This window comes from Chelmon rostratus, chromosome 6 (genome assembly GCF_017976325.1).
Source record: "Chelmon rostratus isolate fCheRos1 chromosome 6, fCheRos1.pri, whole genome shotgun sequence".
Taxonomy (NCBI): domain Eukaryota; kingdom Metazoa; phylum Chordata; class Actinopteri; order Chaetodontiformes; family Chaetodontidae; genus Chelmon; species Chelmon rostratus.
In genome coordinates this window covers 16,073,754-16,097,029 of record NC_055663.1, presented here as the reverse complement: position 1 = coordinate 16,097,029, position 23,276 = coordinate 16,073,754, and the positions used below count along the sequence as shown (strand labels likewise).

The following is a 23,276-nucleotide window of genomic DNA, read 5'->3' as shown; positions in this document are numbered from 1 at the left end:
CGCATATCGTTCCAAGTTGGAGCGTTAACTTGTTTTTTTTTTGGCTTCGTGGCAACGGAATTAGCTTAAAATGCAACACCAACACAGCATCATTGCCTATTTACACATACACATACACAGATGCAGAGCGTTAGTATTAAATTGGAGTCATGCTTCTGTTTTAGCTCTGTTTTGGTCTCTACCAACTCCTGAGGAAACTTTCTGGCTCTTTAGCCGCTAAATGTTCCACTATGTTCACCATTAGCTGGTGGCTGTCATTTGACCCTTTGTTAGTATAAAAATATTGATAAAAACCTATCACTGAATCTCTCATCTTCTTTTATTTAATTAACAATGAGCAAAGCATTCAGGTCATTTAGCTCATTGGAAGATTGAGTTTTTGTCTCCTGAATGTCAATATCAGATTTTTTTACTGGTTATTATTATACCTATTATTTTAATTTATTTTTCTAAACTTTAAGCTAAATCTAAATATTGAGTATTAGTTCATGCCTGACTTTGGAAACCCAAACTTAAACGCCGCATATTTGGTATTTCTGAAACTTTCAACGACAACTTGTAGTTAAAAAGCTAGTAAGTGGACATTGAGTTGACATTTTGATCTTATTTTCTTTCTTTTTTCTCTCTCTTTCTTTGTGGTAAATGGTCAAAGGTTCGATAAGCAAATTCAATGCAGCGTTCAGATGTGCTAAAATGCCTTTAAACATAATCTCTACTCACATCGATTTAGTTAGTTCAATGATCATCTGTAAAATTCATGTTACAAATCTGCAGACAGTCGAGTGTGATCATTCCTCATGTTTATGTGAGTGCATGTTTAGTTTGTTTTGTCAATCAGAGTGATTTATAACCTCCACGCGTCACGAATCGCATTAGCAAAATAGGTCTGATGGGCTCAAAATGACCCAAAAAGAGTGAAAGATGTTGGCGTCTCTCCTTCATTATCATCTCTTTTCCTGGTCGTCTTCTCATCCACTAATTACGTGATCTCGATGCCCTGATGAACTCCTCTCCTCAGTGCCGCGGTGGGTTCACTCGCTGGTCCGCCATCATTGACACATTACGAAGCAGTTCATGCTTTTCTCTCCACTGACTTGTTCAGTCACATTTCCCTCACGGGCCCACCCTGCCTCGTCCATGATTGGAGTGATTAAGAAGGTGGAAATAACATGAAAGTTGATTAGCTTTGGCTATGCAAAAGAATTAAGCAAAAACATTTACGGTGGCACTCGGCTCAGATGAATGTGTCTCTGCATGGCGCTGATGTGATTAGGTGCAGTGGCAGACTGGAGGAGAGCACTGAACTGTTATGTCATTCAGACTGATGTGGAAATGTTGTATCTGAGGCTGTGTTTTATGTTTCTAATGCAAGCGTGTGTTTTATATTTCCATGCTACTTCCTGGTTTAGGTGAGAGTATGGAAATATTTCCCATGAATAAATTCAGGTTTTGGTGCTGGGTTACCTCTGCTGCGTGTGTTTAGCACCTCCAGAGCCATAAAATAGGCTTTGGCAGCCAGGCAGTATTCCTCCCTCTGGAAATGAAAGTTTCCTCGCTCTCGTTTCTGGTTGCCGATGCGGATGCGGTCCGCGATGGGCAGCGTTAACGGGTCTGGTTTCTCTCTGATGTCCAGCAGCTGGAGCTGGTAGAGTAAAGGAGCCCAGGCCGGAATATCAGGCTCCCTGTGTGCAAACATAGACAAGATTAATCAATATCATCACAGGGCCAGGAGTGAAAGAGCAAAGGAGCATCGGAGAGTTAACTTCAGGTCCAGAGTCTTTTCAAATCCTGCAGAAAACAAATTGATTTGAATAATCTTTAAGAGATCAATCAAGAAATCAATTTCTTTTCAAGTGAAAAGCAGGAACAAGCTGGTCGGCATCCTCAAAGCTTTGTGACTCCTGCATGAAATTTGACGGCCATGTTCAGAATGCTTTTCACAAAGGAGAAAGGTCTGCACGCTGCCAAAGAACTAGTTTAATTCTCTTTTAGATGCAACCTTTCCATCTAACAGTGTGCAGACCGTCCTCCTGTGAGCCCTGCTGTGATCCTTGTTGCCTGGAAGCTGCATATTTTTGCCTGGATGTGCACACAAAATACAGAACAGTGTTTGGCCTGAATTTATACTGGTATAACGAGGATATTGTGATAGTAGTTTACATTGAGGCGGCTGCATTCTTTTTATTTTTCTCTCATCATTTAGTCGTGACCGTCTGTTTATTTCTAAAATAAATGAATCAGATTTGATTGTAAGTCACGTATTATTGTTTTTGTCCACACGGCTCCACACTGGTTGTGAACACGTGCTAAATGTCAACAGCAGAGATTGTTGAGCGCGGTTGTGTGTTGGACCCGCACTAGACAACAAACACGCTTTGATCAGCACACAATGATCCGATCAATCACTACTGGCTTTAACACCTTCATCCACGGCTCAAAGGGCTCTGTGTTGCTCCTCACTTCTCACCTGCAACATGTTACTGCTCCCTTTGCTCCTCTACCATCCTGACTGGCTCAAATCAATACAAATTTTATACAAAATCAGCACCACCATCACCCTCATACCAGCTGTAAACACAACGCTGCTGATCACACACACGTATTGAATTTACATGCACAAACATGTGTGTTTGTGTCAAAGTATTTGTATGTATTTATGTTTGAAGGTGTAGCGTAGCATAACACATTTCCCCTCATACGATGTTGGACAGTTGTAAAATGTAAATTTGCCTCCTTTCCTTGCCTACTTTCAAACATTATTAACTTAAACTAAATTAATAAGTCACTGATAAATTACGGTCTCATTTTTCTCTGAACTTGGATGTAAAACAGCCGTAGCTCCTTTCTGCCCCTCAGACATTAATGGTGGCTGTCTCGATGCATCTGCCGCGGTTTTATCATGAACTGCGAAAGCCTCGAGGAGGTACGTTCCTAGAAGCGATGAATCAGAAGATTTTCCAATATAATCTGGAGTCTGAACTCGCCCATCAGGACAAGGATCATCCCGCAGCACCACTGATGCACAGCTGTTGAGTGTTTCAACCATATTTTAATAACCACGCAGCGTCCAAGGAGCGCTTGTTATCAGTGTGAGAATAAACAGCGCAAACTGAAGAGCACGTGTTTGTGTTTTCTTCACCAGCTTTGAAAGCTGCTCTGTGTACAGATATTTAGCCTAACTCACATTTCTCCATAGAAATACAAAACTGTCCACACAGTCAGTCCAAACAGAAGTCAATGTGCTCTAAACTGTGGATCACAAAATGCATTCAGTGGCCACATCTTTCAAAATTCAACTTTTTGCTCACTCAAACACATCCACCACCAAATCCCTGCATGTTTACACTCCGTTTTTAATGTCACCACAAACAGAACTAAAAAAAACTCCTAACTGGGACACTGAGTGTCTCTTTTCATTGATGACCTCTATGAAGGACTTGAGCCGGGCAAGGAAAGGGGGGCAGGTGAGGCGGAATCCAGAACCTTTTGTAATCGCATGGAGTGACTGTATGTGGCGTTTCACCATCTCTTCCACTCACACAGTGTCTCCATTCCTCAGCCCAGCAGAGGAAATGTTTTCCTCATGGAGGTGGAAAGTTTATGACGAGCAGCCACGCGATCAGGTGTCCCTCTCGGACGTGACGAATGCCGGATGTCTGGACGTATCTGCGGAGGATTGCCAGGGATGGATCAGGCACGCACAAAATTTTTTACCCAGGTGTCGCAGAGTTGAGGAGAAGTTGATGAATGTCTATATCAGTAATATGTATGGTGGATATTATAGTTTATATTGCATATTATATATATGCATATATATTGCATATTGCTGGAATTAGCCAGTTGAAGCATATCAAAATATTTTTGAGTCATTTCTGTGACACATACTGTGAGGCAGCACAATTCATACAATAAAGAAATTACCTTATTTTTGGTTAATGGAATCTTGGTTTATGATTGATTGATAAATAAATAGATAAATAAATAAAAGATACTTTCACAAAGACAACAGTAACACTAATCGTAGCGCTACCTGTTGTTATGGTCAGAGTGTCAGTGCTGGCAGACAGAAGTCTGGTAGAGGAGTCGATTCTGAGATGTGTGTGAAGGGTTGCATTAGTGCATTCGGGACGTGAGATTAACTGTTGCATTGAGCTGCACATCGGTGAACAGAACTGTGTGTGAACTCGGCACACGTGTCACCGTCACTTTAAAAAGACATCTCTGAGCGACTGCGGCTCATTTTAACAGACGAGAATTTGAAACTGGTACGAACCTGTGAGCCGGCGACGGCCTCAGCTTACTCAAGAGTCACTCAGAAGGAAAGTTAATTTGGTTTTCAGTCATCGGGCTCCTGTGACCACATGGCACACAATGGTCCATTATCAGTTACTGTGTGGAGGCTCTGATTCCAAAGGTGTGTGTGTGTGTGTGTGTGTGTGTGTGTGTGTGCGTGAAAGAGAGAGCGACAGAGAGAGAGACAGGAAGGGAATAAAGTACATGGTGAAAAGCTGATTTTGAAGTGGCCCACATTATTGATCAGAACATGGAAAAAAGTTTCATGTTCTAACATACAAACACGATGAGTGATTGATCGCTATAATAAAATCTAATGATCCAAATACAAAAAAAGCAAAATCCTTCAACTTTCACCGGGATCCTGACAGTTTGATGAGCTAAAAACATAAAGATCTGAAACAAAGTGGGACAGGAGGAAGTACAGCTTCCAGCAGAGCCCACCCAGTGCCTGTCTGCTGCAAAGTGATAGTACTGGGAGGTCATGAATTATTAAAACCGGTTGTGTCGATGACACAATTTATGTCTGTCTAACAGAATTAGTCGTATCCCCAGCTACTGGGAGGCTGTGTCAGCAGGTGGGATCAGATTACCCTTTCACCTCTCCTCTCTGGGGACCTCATCCACTGTCACAAGGACGCGCAGGAGTGTGAAACCAGCAGCTGATCCGAGGCCTCGGAAACCTGAGCCGGATCCCTGCGCTCGGGACCGGAGGAAGCGGTGCTCGGAGATGTTATCGCTCTGGGCCGTGAATAAGTAGATGCAGGCCTTTCAGAAGCCGGTCTGAACTGTTTTTGACAGCAGCGTTTAGTCTCGTCCACTTGTTTTCGCATACCGCTGCATGTTTACGAGGATTTAGGGACGGCTTGTGCAACAGGTCGCTCCAGATGGGCGGAGAAGAAGACAATTGATTCATTTCCAAGGAACATACAGCTCATTGCTCGGGCTGCGCTGGGTCATGTTAGTATCTCTTAAACAGGCCTCACACAGCTGACCAGTACAGACGGATCCCTCTTTCCTGCTAATGTCATGCGTTTTTCTGCAGTACTGAGAATGTGCACTTGACAGTTTGTACAGTGGGGGCACATACTGTTACAGCTTCTTGTTGTCCTTGCATACTTTCTCTACTCTTATCTGAAAATATTACACAATATTCTGAAGGCTGCCTGTTATGTAACAGTGTGCAGCGTATAACAGTAACAAACACAGTGTCCTGCCTACTGTGCCCTGCTTTTGCCTGACTCCAGATTACAAAGACTTCAGTCAGTTCACCTCTGAATCTGCTCCTAAAGACACTGGTTGTTTCCAAATTACTGGATAAATTCTAGCGGGCACAAACAGTTTTACAGGCTTATTGCTGTGAAACAAGTTTATACTGAGCTTGTTTGCCAGAGCAGGTGCAGCAGAATGAGAAACCTTGTAAGCGACTAGTTTGGAGTCATTCTAGTCTTTTTTTGTCACAATTCACAGATAATGTCCAAAGCACTGAATCCTAAACTGAGTCTCTCTCATTCACTCATTCACTATTTCCTCTACAGTCATGGAGGAAGAAGTAAAAATTTAAACAATGTAAAAAATATATCACCAAAATGTACTTAACGGATCAAAACTTTACATTATTCAGAAAAATGACCCCTGTAATCGTGATACTGCTGTATAATATTGGATTATTAGTACCAATGCATTAGTGTACTAACTGTAAATGGCTAATTTTTAAATTCTTTTTGATATTGTTGAGCACTTTAATTCACAGCAGTTCATCAGATTTTATAAGACAATTTGTAGTCAGTCAGGTAAATGTAGTGGAGTAAGAAGTGCAGCATTTCCTGCTGTATGAAGAACGGTGACGCTCCGACATGTTTGGTGGGGAAACCAGGGAGCTTGACTTCACTTTGACTTGATAACGTTTTCCAACTGTTTATCAGTTTCAGGGCTCCATAACACAATATGGACACAAATTGCAAATACTTGGAACTTGGAAAAGTATTTGAGTAAATGTACGTAGTATTGCTCTCCCTATATAACAGACACTCCACAGTGAGTTAATCATTGTACTTTTGCGTCATCATTGACATACATAGAGTCACACAGCAGAAAGTAGTTTACATGCCACAGACACAACTTCTTTAATGTCGCGTATAATGCATTAATTTCACACTCAGAATTCAGACCCTGAAATAAAGGTAAAGGTAAATATAGTGCACAATAAGGAAAAAGGGCATGATTTCACACAGTCTATTCAAAGGCATATCAGACTCAAGCAAAGCAGCCTCACAGATACACAAGATTTAAAACACTGTCTTAATGTTATTTGCTTTAGATCAACAACAGAAAAACTAAAAAAAAACAGTATATGTGTAAATGTACATCACCTAACAATGCTAACTACCACTGAGAAGCAGTTTAAACAAATTTACTGGACTTCTCATTAAAGGAAGGTCATTATATCATCATTTCCAACCAGGCCTACAGATGTCAGAATCGTGAGCTAAACAGCGTTTGGTTTATAAATAACTCAGAGCCCCTTGTGTCATTATGTCATTTGATATTGATTTTTTATTTTTTCTGAAGAGGAAACACACCCACTTTGCTGCTCATGACTCACACAGATCGGGACACATTAGATGAGGAGTGATGAGTCATGTCTTATTAATCGATGCAGGTACAGCTGCTTCAGTGCTATCTGCAGCAAGTAAATGTGCTACATCAAACCCTAATGAATCCCAAATGATGTGGTATAATCCCACACAGGAAACACACACACGCACGCACGCACACGCACACACAAACTAAAAAAGTATTATTCAGACGCAGGATTCAACAGGTGACCTTTGAGGCATTACGTCATTGAGCTCTATTATGAGCAAGCAGGAAGCAGAAAAACGCTGCAGAGCACCAAGTAAGGATTTATGTCTTAAACAGGGAGGAATAATATGAATAACTGAGAGCTGAGCTTCCATCGCTGCCACCATGAGCATTAAATAAAATCGGCGTGACTGGTGAGCTGTCAAGTGTAATCTGAGAATGCGGCGCGCTGACAGATCTATAAGGGTTAGGGTGTCATGTGGGTCACTGGTGATTAGCACCACACCAGTGTGCTGCTGCGCTGAGCTCAGCCAATGAGCCCCCGGGGCCTTATTAGTGGAAAGGGGAAGCAGAGGCTGGTCAACGAGGTGAGATCCCGCCGCAGGATCCCAGTGAAACCCGAGCCTGAAACTTTAGACCAGGTCCACATCCTAAGACTGAGCTGCAGAGGTAGCCTCCTCTGTTCCTGTCAGCCTCCCTGCTGCTCTTAAAGAGACTCATCACACAAACATGATCTTTGGTTTTGAAGACTGCCTTCAGTTTAACATGGTTATTATACCAATGTAGTTTTTGAGTATTATTAAACAATAGTAATTATTACTGTGTAACAGCGAAGTAGTCACACTGATACCTTAAGATTTGTTTTCACTAGTAGTGGATGAAGATGAAGAACTTTTACTTAAGTAAAAGTTTAGAAACACTTGTGAAGTTATGTCCTGCATTCAAAATGTTACTCAAGTGAAAGTACAAAAGTATAAAAATAAAATTTTACTTAAAGCACCAAAAGAAAAAGTATTAACTGTGCAGTATGACGTCTTTCAGAATAATGTATATTACATTATAGCATTATAATTATTGATGCATTAATGTGTACGTCACGCTATGGCTAATTTTTTTTGCTATATACTGCTGGGTAGCTTGTGAATTCCACCATGAGAACAATAAAGTTTTACTTTAACTAATCACAAAACATCAGTATTGATTTGATGATTTTGTATTATTAGTCGGAATCTGTTATAATGATGGCTCAGTTCCATCAAATGTTCCAGTGAACCAGCATGCACAGCCTCAGGAGCCTGGAACGAGCTCAAGTAAATGGAATGCAGTCATTTCTATTATCAATCACACCTGTGCTTTACCTACAATGACATGCCACGGCTCCAGCTCGAGAGTGCTCACGCATCATTCCAAGATGGTTACTGCTAACCTGGTAGTCACACCACTTCATTAGTTAATTTTTTAGATGTTTTTTTCCGACTTCTGAGCTTGTAAATGCAGCCTGAACACAGTGCTGCTTTAGGCACAGCAGTGCTTCGAGCTAAATGCTAGCAACAGCATGCTAACTTGAGGACAATGACGATGGTAACATATGTTATGTGTATATTTCTCCTGTCCATCGACTTACTTTCAGCATGTTAGCATTCTAACATTTGCTACTTGGCACCACAAAGGACAGCAAAAGCTAAAGAGAATGTCATTAGTTTTAGTATGAATTATTAGGTATTCATTAAATATCATATCTAGCTTACTAACTTTCAGGGAGGAAAAGCAGTGGCTTCATGCTACACAGCAAAGGCCAAGGATTTAATGAGCGAGATGATTACTCAAACTGTTGTCTAAGAGAGGAAAGAAAGTCACCCAGAGGTCTGCAGTAGTAAATCTCATCATATCTTTCAAAAATACTGAGACTTATTTTTTTCCTCTTAACACAATGCAGAGTTTATGGGATTGTTCATTTTGAACCAAAAAAGTCAACCTGCTGATGACAGTACATGAAAATTGAGGGGTTCACCACAAGGACCATCAGCACTTTGCATTATTGCAATGTCGACCTGAGCGCTACACAGACCGACCCACATGGTCATCCCCAGATCTACGAATGGGTTAAATAGGTCAGAAAGTGGTCAGAGAGTGGAGAGTGTATCATCTCTCACAGGTAAAAACGTCGGTTTTATTGGTGGGGCTCGTCACTGTCGTGTATTTGCTTAAGCAGGGCCGCGGTGATTCTTCCTCAGGCTGAGATTTGGGAGGTTTATCCATGATGACGCTGTGGCTGTGTGAGCGCTGAGCAACGCCTGCACGTGTTCTGCACAAAGGTCAAGTGTGTGGTGGCGGCTGCGTGACGAATGCACTGCCTGGGCATGTCCGCACAACGGGCAGGATGAAAGCAAATGAGGCGGGGCTGGTTGAAGTCGTAAAAATGGCACAATGAAACTAAAAATTAATTCCTTTCCTTTCATGGCCCCAATTTGTTTGTAGTTTCAGTAGTTAACAACACAAAAAAATGGAAAATAAGTGATTTAACTACTTGAATCACTGCACAAATATGAATGCAGCAGCAAGCTACTGCAAAATGTAGTTAATTTAATTCTATGTAGTTCACTCCTCTCCAACACTGTGTATCACAGTGTTTTATAGGAGTTGTTGTTGTAGCTTTAGTCCTCCCTTAATTTCAAACAATCTGACAGACAAATGACCCGACCCAAACCAGAGAAACGGTTGATGAGAGGAGACACAGGGAGGTTTTTCAGGGCCTTCAGCAGCAGGACAGAGCCTGAGGGCTGAGCTGAGGGTAAGGGATGAGACGTTTACTGAGTCAGCAGCACTGAGAGACAGAGCCAGGTTCAGGTGACTGGCTGTCTGGATGCACACAGACTTTCTCTGCCCACGTTTATGGTAATGTTTGCTGAAGGTCACCTAGGAAGCTAACAATACACTGACTGGGTCTACTTTGTGGAAATGAGAAATAGTAATTGCTTTATACTGTGACAACAACGAACAGCAATTAAAGTACAAGAATGTGTCAGAATTGTCAGAACTATTTTCTCAGTGAAAGATCTTCCTCTGCATCACCCTGCTCTGTTACACTCACATTTCAAACAGGTTGGGACAGGAGCAACTAAAGACTGGGGAACTTGTGGAACGCTCCAAAAAACACCTGTTTGGATCATTCCACAGGTAAACAGGTTGATTGGTAACAGGTGATAGTATCATGATTGGGTATGAAAGGAGCATCCTGGAAAGACTCAGTTGTTCACAAGCGAGGATGGAGGAGGTTCACCTCTTTGTGAACACATGATTGTATAAAGGATGTTACTACATGGGCTCAGGGACACTCTGTAAAGGTGTCGTCAGTAAACACAGTTTGTTTGCAGATGATTGCATTCTGTTTTTATTTACATTTCACAAAGCGTCCCAACTTTTCTGGAGTCAGGGTTGTAGCTTAGCTTAGCATAAAGTCTGGAAACAGAGAAACCGGAGTCTTTCTAAAGGAAGAAAGCCTGGCTGACTAATCACATGATACATTGTTTGTTTGATCAATAGAAAAACAGGCGTTACTACTACACTACACGATACTTGCATTTCCAAAAATGTATTCCCTGAGGAGTTGTTACGTCTGTAAGTCAACTTGTGTCGAGCTCATTCACATTTGTTGCCTTATTTATGGCAATTTCTCCGCCTCTGTTTGTCTGGCTATGGCACAGGAAGATTACGTCCCCATTCTTAATCCTGCCAACAAACCACTGATTGGCTTGTTTGTTTCTTCCACTGTGGGAAACATCCATCAAGGAGCACAACACCAGCACATTATTTAGATTACTGGAAAAATGTGAGAGAAGTGTGAACCCAGGCCAGACATGAACGTAACTGTAATATGAAGTAATACTGCGTATACCCTTGCTCTGTATGCATCCTCAGTCCAGCTGTCTGCACAGGCTGCAAACAGATTTAACTGTGACCTTCTGCCACAACGTTCAATACCACCATCAGAAATTAATTAACATTCATAAAGACACTCACTGTTTCTCTTTTCACTGTGACGTTTGCATGACGCAGGCCTATTTCTTGCACTGTGACTACAAACAGATGAAGTGATAAGAGTAACGGTTCCATTCTTCTTGCGTTCGCATGAATGATGTGATGTGATGTGTAGCTTTTCCCTCGTCTCATGGGAAGCTAAGCATGCATCATAGTTGAATCTGATTCATGTGTTGTGGCTTAGCGAACTTCCTCATTAAGGTGTGCGATAGTGCCGCTGACTCACCCTGTTATCTGTCGAGCAGGCCCCTCGCCGCTCTGAATGAAAGGAAAAACTCCCTCAGAGGGAAAACACTGGTCAATTTGACGTCATGCTCTCCGTTTTAAAAGATGGAAAGGCCAGCGATGTACATCACACTGGTTTCTATGGTTACAACCTCAGATAGTGCACTAATATACCCTAGAAAATGTGGTGTGCAGCTTTGATAAGACAAAATCTGAAAGGATTTATGAGGTTGTTTATTTTTTTTACAGCGGTGAAAACAGGTCTGCTGCTGCTGTTGTTCAGCGTCTGTTTTGACTGTTGGATGGACACACGGCACCAATGCAGTCGTGCAAAGGAGCTTAGCTTTAATCCTGGCATCGGTGAGACGTCACAGCTGTTTTTCCTCGCTTGCCGCCATACTAGTTAATTTGCAGCAAAACAGCCTCCTATTACAGTCAGAGATGTGGAAACCAACTCATTGGCTGAGGCCAGCGCACCGGCACACTGGTGTGGCGCTAATCACCAGTGACCCACATGACACGTTTCAGCTGCTGCATGTGCTTTCCCCTCCTTTTTGTTTTTATTTCCTCCTCCAGCAATGAAACTGTGCTCGCAGGGATCAAGGGCAGCTACTGCCTACATCCTGGCTCCTGAGCTGCTCAAAAGTCCCCTTATAATCTACAGCAGATTTCCTTAGCCTGTTAAAATGAGTCCAATCTCAGCCCTGGACTACCTGCAGGGCACAGAGTGGCTGTTTAATAGCGGGGATGTGCAGTTGCCAGGCCATCTCAGAGAGACTATTTGGTTACACAACTTTATGAAAGCAGCTTTAAGTAGATGATGTACAGTACATACAGGAGCTATCTGCAGTCGAGAGGGTGAACACTAGAACCAGTGCCTTCCGTAAATGGGACTATTTGAGACATGAAGGTGCACATGAAGGTAAAACCTTCAGTGTTTGCATCCATGTTTGCCAGGTAGGAGTGTTTTTTTTTTTTTTTTTCACGCAGACAAAAAGCCACGGCCTTGCAGCGTGTTTTCACATGGAGGCGTTTCAGACGCAGTTTCAGTCATCCATTTCAGATGCGTCTTGACAGAGGAGACACTTTTATCTTAATCCGTCCACTCACATTTCAGTCGCCCTGTACGTGCGTGAAAGTGGCCTGAATCTCATTTTTACTCTTCAAGTCTAACTTCACTAGTTTTACTCGCATGACTACAGTGATGGTGTTTTGGGCTCCGAGTGCTGCCGAAAAGTGCTTGAGAGGGAAGTTTGTCTTCAGCGCTTTCTGCCACGAAGCCTCTCTAACACGTGGTTCATGTCATTAAACGGTCACAGAATAGTTAGGTTCAGGCACCAAAACTACTTTTTAGGTTTAGGAAAAGATTACATTTGGCTTCACATGAGACACGAACCACACAAACCATCCACTTCAACCTAAGCGCTACATGGACTTTGCTGCTCTTTATACGACATCACCTGACTTCCTGAAGCCTTTCTGGCAGAAAGCCATGAAGGCAAACGTCTCCCACGTGCCCACAACGCAGGTGACCTACATTTAATAATGTGCCTCCTGTGTAGACACAAATGCAGCACTAAGGCTGCTCTGCTAACGTGCTGCCTAAGTTGTATGTTTCCAGCAGCCTGACTCAGACTGTAGCTCAGGTTTGAGAGTCTTGAGAAATATATCTGGGCATCCAGCTTATTGAATGTCCAGGGTTCTTCCCAACCATTTGCTTCATTTACCTCTCTCCTGTTCATGCTCAGGATGTAACAGCAGACTTTTTCTGCAGAAACCATCATACCATACAGTCCATGTGCAACCAGTGAGCCAAAACAATTAGCTGAAGTGGCTAAAAGCTGCTGGAATATCTGAAGAGTGGGCTCACTCTCAGCAGTTTCAGCACAAGAGTGACCTCTTGACATGACATTGAGTCACTTATATTAAAAGAAATGTCACTTGATGGAGCTTAAAACAAGAAATCCTCACACCACTGCATGAGGTCAATAATAAACTGCATAGAAAGTGTGATGAATGATGAATATAATCTTTCACATCATGTTTGTATTAAATTTTACAAGTCTCATGTCGAATCAAATTTAAATCTAAGAGCTAATTCATCAAGAAGCCAGCCGTGAGCTCCACCTGTCTGCAGTAAATGAATGAGTGAGTGAATGATTGAGGGAAGTTCAAAGCTTCTTAACAAAGCAACAGCTTGACTCACAGGTGAGCAGATTCTACCTTATGCAATGATCTGAAATCTCTCACAGGTTTGGCTCTGATATGTGGCCGCATCTAGATGAATAATTCCTGGGAGAGAAAAAAAGTTCAAAGCTTTTAGTCTGTGTTACGGTGAACGAGAGCAATCTGTGTTACACAGAAATTCACCACCAGAGGTTGTCAGTAGACGACATCTTATTCCAGGATTGACTCTAAATCCATAATCAATCAATATGAACAAGCAGGCGTCTCTGAGGTGTGCATGGTGGGGTCAAGTGGCAATTCCTGGTGCAGCCCCGGGGAGCGAGGTTTAGTTTCAGTGGATTGTCAGCGAGCTGAACGTGAAGCTGTAGTTAAAAGCAATGACAGCTCGCTTCTTTCTTTGCACAGACGTTATGTCCACTGTTTATATAAACCGAACCTCTGCCAGTCTCGGATTTCTCTTCTGAACTTCAAAGCTCTCTAAGTTACGACAAATTGTGAGCGAGGAGCCAAAAGTCCTTCCCTTTGAAAGATGAAAGTCCTCCTCCTCCATTACTGTTATACTTCACACAAACGTCTGCCTACTTCAGTGGACACATGAATGCTTTCTCTTTAGACGATCAATTTAATTTGCATTCAGATCAAAGATTTATTTTTTCTACAGAGTGTGATTTGGGCATAAAGTATGGTTCAGACATTCATTATCATTCGCAAGGTTGCTGTTTGCTTCCCTCTGTGGCTACAGAGTTGTGAGCTTTAACGTCTGCGACCACAAGCTGCTCATTGCTTTATGTATGACATTCTGGCAGGAGGAGAAATGCCATAAAGAGATACTGATCGGAAATTAATTTCCCTTTTAGGTCCGAGCTGCCGCACACGCATGTGCTGAAACCAGATAACTCCCGCGGAGAAAATGTTACCTCCTCTCCAATATCATTTCTGCAAATTGAGCGCACAACAAACGCACAGCAGTTATCACGCTCACTGACTGATGATTAAATGAGATGTAACTTTTGCTCATGTGCACCTGTGCAGCTACACCTGGCCTTCGCGTCTTTAGAGTTCCAAATATCCAGAGAGTCATTCACAAGCACGTACATTATGTGCGCATGTTGACTCTCCTGGAGCTGTGCGGCGTCTGTGCATCAAACGAAAACGTCATCATTCACTGTCAACTCTCCTGTCACATGAGAAATATGACCGCCTCAGTGAGTGTGCGTCTGTTATCTAACCAATAAAGATCCAGCTTCCTTTCAGCAGCAGCCATCCCTGCCTCCCTGCGCAGCCGGTGAATCAATAGCAGCACACTGAACTCCTGACTTATTAGTCAGGTTGTCACGGTGGAGAAGCCTGCGTCTGCCGGCTGAGTAAAGCTAATGTACTGGGGCCATTAGCACGCTCCTTTAGTCTCCCTCTGATGGCTGTGCAGCGCTATGAGACTTGGAGCATCAATCAAGAGAGAGACACATTTTCTTAGGGAGGAAGGGCTTGACTTTACTTGACCAGAGCCAGTGGCAATGGCATAGGTCACTCTCATCACAGAGAGCTTAGAAAGCAAACACAAGAAGTCCATTTACAAGGAATTTCAGGCTGGTTTTGCTCTTATTATAGTGACAAACTGACTTTCTTTTCTTGCACAGACAATGCAGTGTTTTTTTATACATGAGCTCACTTGTTTTGTCCTTCAACATCTGGAACGACAACATGCAACGTCACCAGTGTGCCGCTAATCCTGTCAGTGCTACGAAACAACCGAGATGGTTTCGTTTATAATGAGATCTATTTAGTTAATCCCTAAAGCTCAATCACTGCACATCTGATTTAGATTTTGCAGCGAGGATGTCAGTGAGAGTCTGCCAGTCATTAACTTTGAGGGGAATATTTTGACAGTCTACTGGGTGCGTATGTGTCTGAATGTGTGTGTGTCAGTGACAGACTGCTGCACACGACTGATGACGGAGCGCTGACGTCTCAGCGAGATGACTCACATTCCACGTCCTCATTGATGGTACCCTCTTCATCCCCCTTAACACACACACACACAGACAGACAGACACACACACACACACCAGTGCCACTTGTCACTCCGCTGCAGATCTCCTTACTCTGGGCTCGCAGGCAGCACTCCCCACCTCACATCCCTCCACAGCAGCACCATCACACAGCTCTACAGACAGGCACAATAACTTATATGTTCAGCTGCACTGTCGCCTGTACTTCTGCCACAGTACATGATAAATTCAGCGCGCTAACCTGTCGATATAAACCTGTTCCGCACTGAATGAGTGTGTATGTGTGTGCAGTGTGTGCAGCTTCCTCCTCCACTCTCCCATCTGCTTCCATTCTATGGAGTTACAAATGAGCACAATGTATGAGGGGGGTTCATGAGTTGCCGGGCAACACTGTGTCTGTTATCACAAGACAGTCTGTTTAAGCTCGTGTCAGGGGAAAGTTGCATTCTTTGGTAGACTGAAATGTATATTTAAAATTGTAAAATCCTAATTAGAAGTGACCTCTCTGAGCCACAAATGACGAGAGGGACTGGGTGGTCCTGGAAGTCAAAGCATCCCAGAGACGGCTTCTGTGTTTTCAGCAATGACAAGGGAGATAGAAAGCAGCTATGAATACAAAGCCATGGGTGCATAACACGGGAGAGCAAAAAGCCGGTCCGGGCTTGAAACAAACTAGTTCGTACAATGTGTCACAGGCAAAAGTGTTTAAAGCTGTTCTGAACAGCCGCACTGAAAAGCCAGCTGTCAAACAGCGATAATTGTCCAAACTGGGATAACAGCACACATTGGGACAGTCTTTGCATTCACTGAACACATGAAAAATAATGAAAGTATCTCAGTATCTACTGCGGCTTAGACACAGCAGTGCTCTGAGCTGCATGCTAATGACAATGCTAACATGCTCGTGTAGCAGGCACAACAAGGTCAACATCTTAGTTAACCTATTAAATAAAATGTTGCATGCTAACGTTCACAGGGTGAAGGTTTTAAAATAATCTTAATTGTTTGTTTTCGTCGAGTTCTTTTAGATTTTAATTTAGACATAATACATCAAAGTCTCAACCAGCTGATAACACACAAGAGAGTGCATGCTTGCCTCTTAACAAGAGCACATTAGATTACTTTAAGGCTGCACAGAACTATTTTTTGTCATGCTCCGCTAATCTCTCTCTCCCTGGCTGAATGTATTGTGCGCAGCAGGCACGGGTGATTTAAAAAAAAAAAAAAAAACAAAACCCTGGCACGGGTAGGAAAGGTGCTGCTGGGGCCGAAGCGCCGTCTCACGTGTGTTTCTCCCGTGTGCTCCTCTCGCACGCCACGCTCTGGAAAACAGACTCTGTCGCAATATTGTGGTTATACAACAGAGCACAGCTAGTGGCACCGTGGACGAGTAGTGATGTCAGTGAAGCGTGACAGTCTTGTCAGTGTTCAGCACAGGCGGCATGTTTTGACACCAATGCATGAGAGGTGAGGGGACAGCAGGTACAGATATCAGCCTTCCCGATTTGGAGCCTAATGAAATAATGTATGATCTTTTTTTGTTGAGTAATATGTACCTTTATAGCATAAAACATTGTTACAGGAGATCTTGTTTACATTTTTTAGGTACTAACAATTATTTTACCAGCAGTAGTATTTATATAGTTTTGTTTAAGTAAAGTTTGGTTTGCAAGACTGGAGGTTTTTTCTACAATGTGCTATTCATACTATTCCATACAGGTACCCTGTTGACTTTTTGCCCACTAGTAGTGCTCTGAAGTAATATTTTTACAAGTGGATGCTTATTTTGTTTGTATCGTGCATGCACATGAGCATTGGTTTGACGCTGATCAACAGTTAGCAGTGGTAACATGCAAAGAAACAAAGCAGTGCACCAACAAAGAAGAGGAAGGCTAGCTAATAAACATATTTTTTTTTAATGCAGTATTTATACTTCAAAAGTCACCTCTGCCAATGTTATATGAGAAAGGAAAGGTGTTTTTGTCTGGCCTCAAGGACACACATGGTGCATTTTGATAAGAAACGCTGAATGTAAACATTAGTGAGCGCAGGTGAAAAGAAGTGGCTGAAAACCATGTGTCATTGGCATGCAGGGAGGACTGAGGGGGCTGGGACTCTACAGCTGGACAAGTTTGCTGTTTCTCAAAGGATTGTAAAAACAAAAAAACATGCATAGTTTTATATATACTGTATATATTTTAACATACAAAATACCTGAACAATACTGTCAAAAAACAGTATTGATGAAGAAAAAATGACAACAATATGACAAGCTAAGGTTCAAATGTGCAGCAGTGGTTGTGGTGCTTGTTTTGCTCAATCGCAGTGAGAAGCGGTTTGTATTTGTTGACTAATGTCCTGTCTGCTCTCATCATACTGTGGGTTTTAATTCTACTGTAATGACACAACATCTCTCTGGTGAGAACACCTTTCCCATGCTGACAACAGGGCACCAGAGTTAGCAGGGACAAGGACTGCAGTGCAAAGGGTGTTTGGCGTTCCAAAGTGGGAGAAAATGGGGGAGAAAAATAAATGCACACAATGCAATGTAAAACTAAAGCAAGGCGACACTAACAAAGCACTAACCGGTGTGGTCGTCACGCAATACAAAGCCAGCTTTACGACCACCAACTGTTATCTACTCTTAGAATAGGCTATCTCCCTAAAATTCGATAAAGGTGCATTTCGGTTGAGGAGATTTACTGTCCCACTAAATACCCCCCGACCACGGAAAGCAGAAGTAGATATAATTGAGGGCAGTGCTACATTACAACCATGTCGATGAGAGAGATAAACCTGCTAGCAGTCGGGGAAAAGGGTAAACATCCAGGGAGATTAGATGAGGGACATGCACAGTTCAAACACCGGCCTGAGTGGTGCTGCGGTGTCAAACAACCCACCATCTAGTTTTCAGAGGTAAAACAAAGACTCTCTTCTGTTCACCTTTAATACACACATTTCTTCTTAGCTTTAGGACAACATGTGAAGCTTCAAACGAAAGTGGCGAACAGAGGAGCGCATGCTGATTGAGCCTGATCTTATCTGGAGCACGCTACAGCTGTCGGTGCTTGCAGGCCTGCTCCCGGAGCGTGAGGTCTGGGTGTGGTTTCTTGTCAGCCTGCTGCGGCGGTGCCGGGAAGGAGACACACAGAGCCCAAAAGCTACAGTCAAACTTGTTTAGGTCAGGTGATCACGCAGCCAAGAGTTCAGCTGCCGCTGCTGGAATCGTTCAGTGGGGACAAACAGGAAAACAAAGAAACGTGTTCCTCGGTTACTCCAAACAGCTGCTGGTTTTTGTAGTGAGAGGAAACTGCAATGGACCGGTTCAGATTCCTCTTTGTCTTTTCCGACAGAGGGGCGTCTCAAAGGTCACATTATTCATTTGACCCAGGTGGTTCTGCAGAGTGAGTCACACAACTTCATGCACAGAGAGGAACTCCACCTCACAGATTTTCTGAGTGGACAACATGCGTACGTATCTCGAGTCAGGCGAGGAGGGCTCGTGTGCATAAAAGCGGCAGACTGCGGACCAGCTCTGTGGCGAGTGAGTCACTGTACCTGTCTGATGAAATGAAAAGCAGAACGGCCAGTTCTTGCTTGCATCCTGTTACATTGGGTGATAGGAAGAGAGAGATTGTTTTGCAAGAGGAGGAAGAACACTCACTCACCCACTCACACACACACAATAATAATCACGAATGAAGCCGACATTTTAATCGATGCTTGAATACACACGCAGGTTTTCTTCGATCCAACACATTTCGTCTGCTCAAGGACCAAATGTGTCATGACATCTCTCACGTCTCTCAGAGGCGGCTACGCCTACAAGCATGCTCACTCATCATCAGACTTGATCCCATTGATCACGTTTTCAGCTTGATGCTTTAACATGTTGCCACTTTGCTATGTGACTGTCTCGGTGTACGTGCCTTTCCTCCCTCAGAAATGTCACTGTTAACCTTTTTCAGCTGCATTCCCCGCTGGATATGGGTGTGCCTCAGAGAGCGGCTTCCACGCATGCCAGCTTCTTCAAATGTGTCAACAAAGGCTCCCCTTGAGCACATTCCCAAGAAGATGTTTCACCAGTCAATGAATGTTATTCATTAGTTCTGGGTAAATATTTCATATTGTATGCCAAGCACAATGCTTGCACACCGAGTCCAATTAAATATGTTATTGAATAATTAGTGTGTGATACGGGCTGGATGTTCCTCAGCCCAAAACTGTGACCTAAATCAAATAATTCTGATTTTCCAGTTTGGATGAAAACACTGTCTGATTTAATGGTCAACAACTGAAACTACTGTTGTGTGCCGACATGTTGATCTCTGTCATACAATTGTGGACATTTTTGATGGGATTTCTCTTTTAGATGTCCATTTTTACCTTGTCTGCTTACTGAAACAAAATTATTGATTGATCATATGAGTTTTTATTTTTCTATTCTCATTTTTAACCAACTAAAATATCTCAACAACGTTTGAATGGACTGAATTTTTCTAAAGACATTCATGGTGCCCAGAGGATGAAGCCTTACTACTTTGCTCATCCTCTGACGTTTCCTCTTACACCTCCATCAGATAAGATGACTTCTCTTCTTGCGCTATCATCAAAATTGTACTTTGTCCACTACTTTGGTTTATGACCAACTACCTGAAAAACTAATGACTTTCCCATTAGCCTCTTCTACACTTTGTTTTTAGTGCTACGTAGCAAATGCTAGTATGCTAACACTCTAAGATAGTGAACATGGTAAACATTAAACCAGCTAAATCTAATATTGGCATGGCAGCACTGCCATTGTGAGCATGTTAGTATGCTGTTGTGAACTTCAGCAGTACAGCCTCTCAGAGCTGCTAGCATGGCTGTAGTTTTTCTTCTTCCTCATGTTAGTTATGTTAGTATGTCTCAGTCTTAATAAAGTTTGGTGGACTGGTGAGCATCAACTGGAACAAGTCCAGGACTTATATTCTATTCTTGACGAAGTCTGATGAGTTATATTTTGTAAACAAATTAGACTGGCAAAAAACCAAACTAAATCACATAACAAGCAACCACCTAGATGTATTTACACCTACACAACTGGACACTGTTTACTTGCACATTATGACAGCCTGGCAGCCTGACACAATAAATAACCACAAGCATGCAAGATCAAATTAAACCGCACAGCCTGCAAACAGGTGATGAATATTGCACAATAACCATCAGTCATCAAGGTAAGAGTTACAGTGCTTTGTCATGAACAAAGCTCCAAACTGGCTCCACCCTGACACTGCACTGCAAGATCAGTAAGCCTGTTGTAATTAAGGCTAAAACGGTCCCACCTCCTCCAGGGACAAGAGCAGGGAGGTTTCTCTCTCTTCTCCCACAGTTGGTCTTGCTTATGTTTCTCCTCTCGGAAAAGAACAATGATAGCTATCTGGTGCGTCTCCACAGTGTCTCTACTGATTCATTAAAGGCTATTTGTTCAGTGGGTGATTGTCTAATATACTCACATGTTGTGGTTCACAGTGTCTGCAGCTAATTTGTTATCTGTTATTCTATGTGGGATACACCAGGGTTCAATTCTGGGTCCCCTACAGTTCTTTCTGTAAATGCTGCTAAAAAAGTGACAATGTAAAATTAGGTTTCCTCGCTTCACAAGTGACGCTCAAATATATGTCCCACTAAAACCCAGCAAATAAGCTGAGTTGACCAAACTAATAGAATGTCTTCAGGACGTTAAATGACACAACTTTCTTCTACTTTTCAGTTTTATTATTTGGACATCAGTTTTCCAGCGATGGGTCACTCATGGAACAATACTGTAATAAACAGACAATAAATTAAGATGATGAATCCAACGTTTTCCAGCTTCTTAAACAACCCCTCAACTACCTCAAAACATGATGTATTTTTAATATCCCAGACTGGTGTCTCCTGTGTCTAGTTACTGCAAATGAAGATGAAGAAGCTGGCCCTTGCCTCCCTGCACTATTTGTTATCAAATTAAGTTCAAAATACTTGTGTTCGCATTCTGAGTGCCCTGGAAGCCTGATTGTTGAGGCGCATGCCACATAAATGCATCACCCCTGGTTTGATATTAGCTGGGGACCTTTGTTGCGTCTTACACCCATCTCTTTCACCCCTCGTTTCCTATCTATCCTCTCATGGTCTGCTATCAAATGAAGGCAAAAATGGCCCAAAAAAGTTCTGCATGGCCTTACACCTGCGTACATTACAGAACAACCAACCCCCCACTACACAGACAGCCCCCTTAGATCCTCTGAACAAGGCACATTAATCATCTGACAGTCTGGTCTAGAAAGTGTTTTCATTTTGTCATCTGCTGGAGGCCATGGAGCATTTTGACTAAATCCCATATTTTCACTCTGCTTTGCTTTTCATCTATTTTTATGTGTGTGCAAGTCTAAATTTACCAATAAGTCATCTGTGGTTGACTTACACTGAATTAACTGGTTTTCCTTGTAGAACCAATGAACAAAAAACTGAAATGTTTCATACCGCTGATTCTCCCTGTGTCCTCCGTGTATACGGTACACATGGGCTTCTGTGTGCATAAAGTACATTTTCTTTTTGTGTCAAGCATTTTTGTACAAAATAAACCTGAACTGCAGCACTTATCATAAATAACACACAGTCCCCCCATGACACATTAATGCACCAGTAGATTGATTAACCGGATGACATTGTCCATCTGGACTTGGATTAATTTAACTATGACACATCCCAGTGGTCTAATTAACTCCACTTCAACATGTGCCACTGAGGTAGTAAGTACCGTAACACCTTTGCTGGCAGCACTGGAGTTTAAGCTTCTGTTTGTTGACAGCCGGCCAAAGTAGCCTTACAGTGTGCCATTTCACGCTGATGAAGTCTTAAAATGTGTTGTGTAGACTTTCACATACAGCTGGAAACACGTGCATTCACTGTATACTGTAGAATGGAAGTAGCGTAGGCTTCACTTCACTATGGTTTCTTGTTTGGCAAGTGTAGTTTTATTCAAATGAAAGTCAAGCAGCTGCCAGTGACATTTAATGTTGTTGACTTTGAGGTGGGCAGGGCTGATGAGGCAGCCTCCCACTGGCCCCTGGAGGGTTTATGAGTGTTAAAGTTGCGCCTGTCCAGAGATCAACAGATGTTGGCTTCCACTGCTCTCTGATAATGACCTGCTGACTGAGGGAAGGCAGTCTGTGTCTCTGACTAACTGCTATGTCTCAGTGGGGAATAGTTTGACGCATGCTGCTGCTCCTTGAAAAAAACTAGTGTGAAGGAGTCTTTCGTCACATCTCCTCTTTAAAGGGCTTAAACGACACAGGAAAAACGTCAGCGTTTCTTTAGTCCCGACCAGCTTGTCCATTGTAATCAATCAGGCAAATGCCCCAGACTTTTCCAGGGGTTTCATTATCCTCTTATTCACCTTTTTCAGGAGTTGCAGCTCTGAACACATCAGGCGCTGCTGCTAGCCCATCACCCACACACTGAGCTGCAGACCACTCCACTGTGCTGTGTTGAATCACACTGTCTGACCAGCTCTGTGCACTGCTCTGATAAATAACTGTGAAGTGCTCTTAGCAGCACTGTTTGCAACAGGCGACTGACAGAGTTCAATCAATGCATCTGTCAGGGAACAGAGAGAGGATAATGAGATTTTACCTCATTGTCATTTTCCAGTACAGACACGCTGGGGCTGTCAAATCTACTGTGAAACATGATGTCTGTCACTGCATGTGATCCTTATTTTTGTCAGCTTATTCGCTCAAATAACAAATCTACTAAAAACCTTTGTAACAGACTTAACAGGCATGTTCAGTGGATGTGTGAGCAACATTAATGATAATGTGGGAGCATTGTTTAGAAGAAAAGCTAGACATTTTTGAGAAAATGCTTATTTACTCTCTTTCAAAGAGTTACACAAAAAGATCAATATTGCTC

General features: G+C 42.6%; 1 protein-coding gene across 1 annotated transcript in view; it reads right to left on the bottom strand.

Annotated features, from left to right (window-relative positions):
* Positions 1-23,276, bottom strand: part of fkbp16 (FKBP prolyl isomerase 16) — a 31,382-nt gene that overhangs the window by 4,269 nt on the left and 3,837 nt on the right. The window contains exon 4 of the mRNA XM_041938868.1: positions 1,465-1,682. Within this exon, the coding sequence (XP_041794802.1) occupies positions 1,465-1,682 (218 nt within the window). The remainder of the gene's footprint in view (positions 1-1,464; positions 1,683-23,276) is intronic.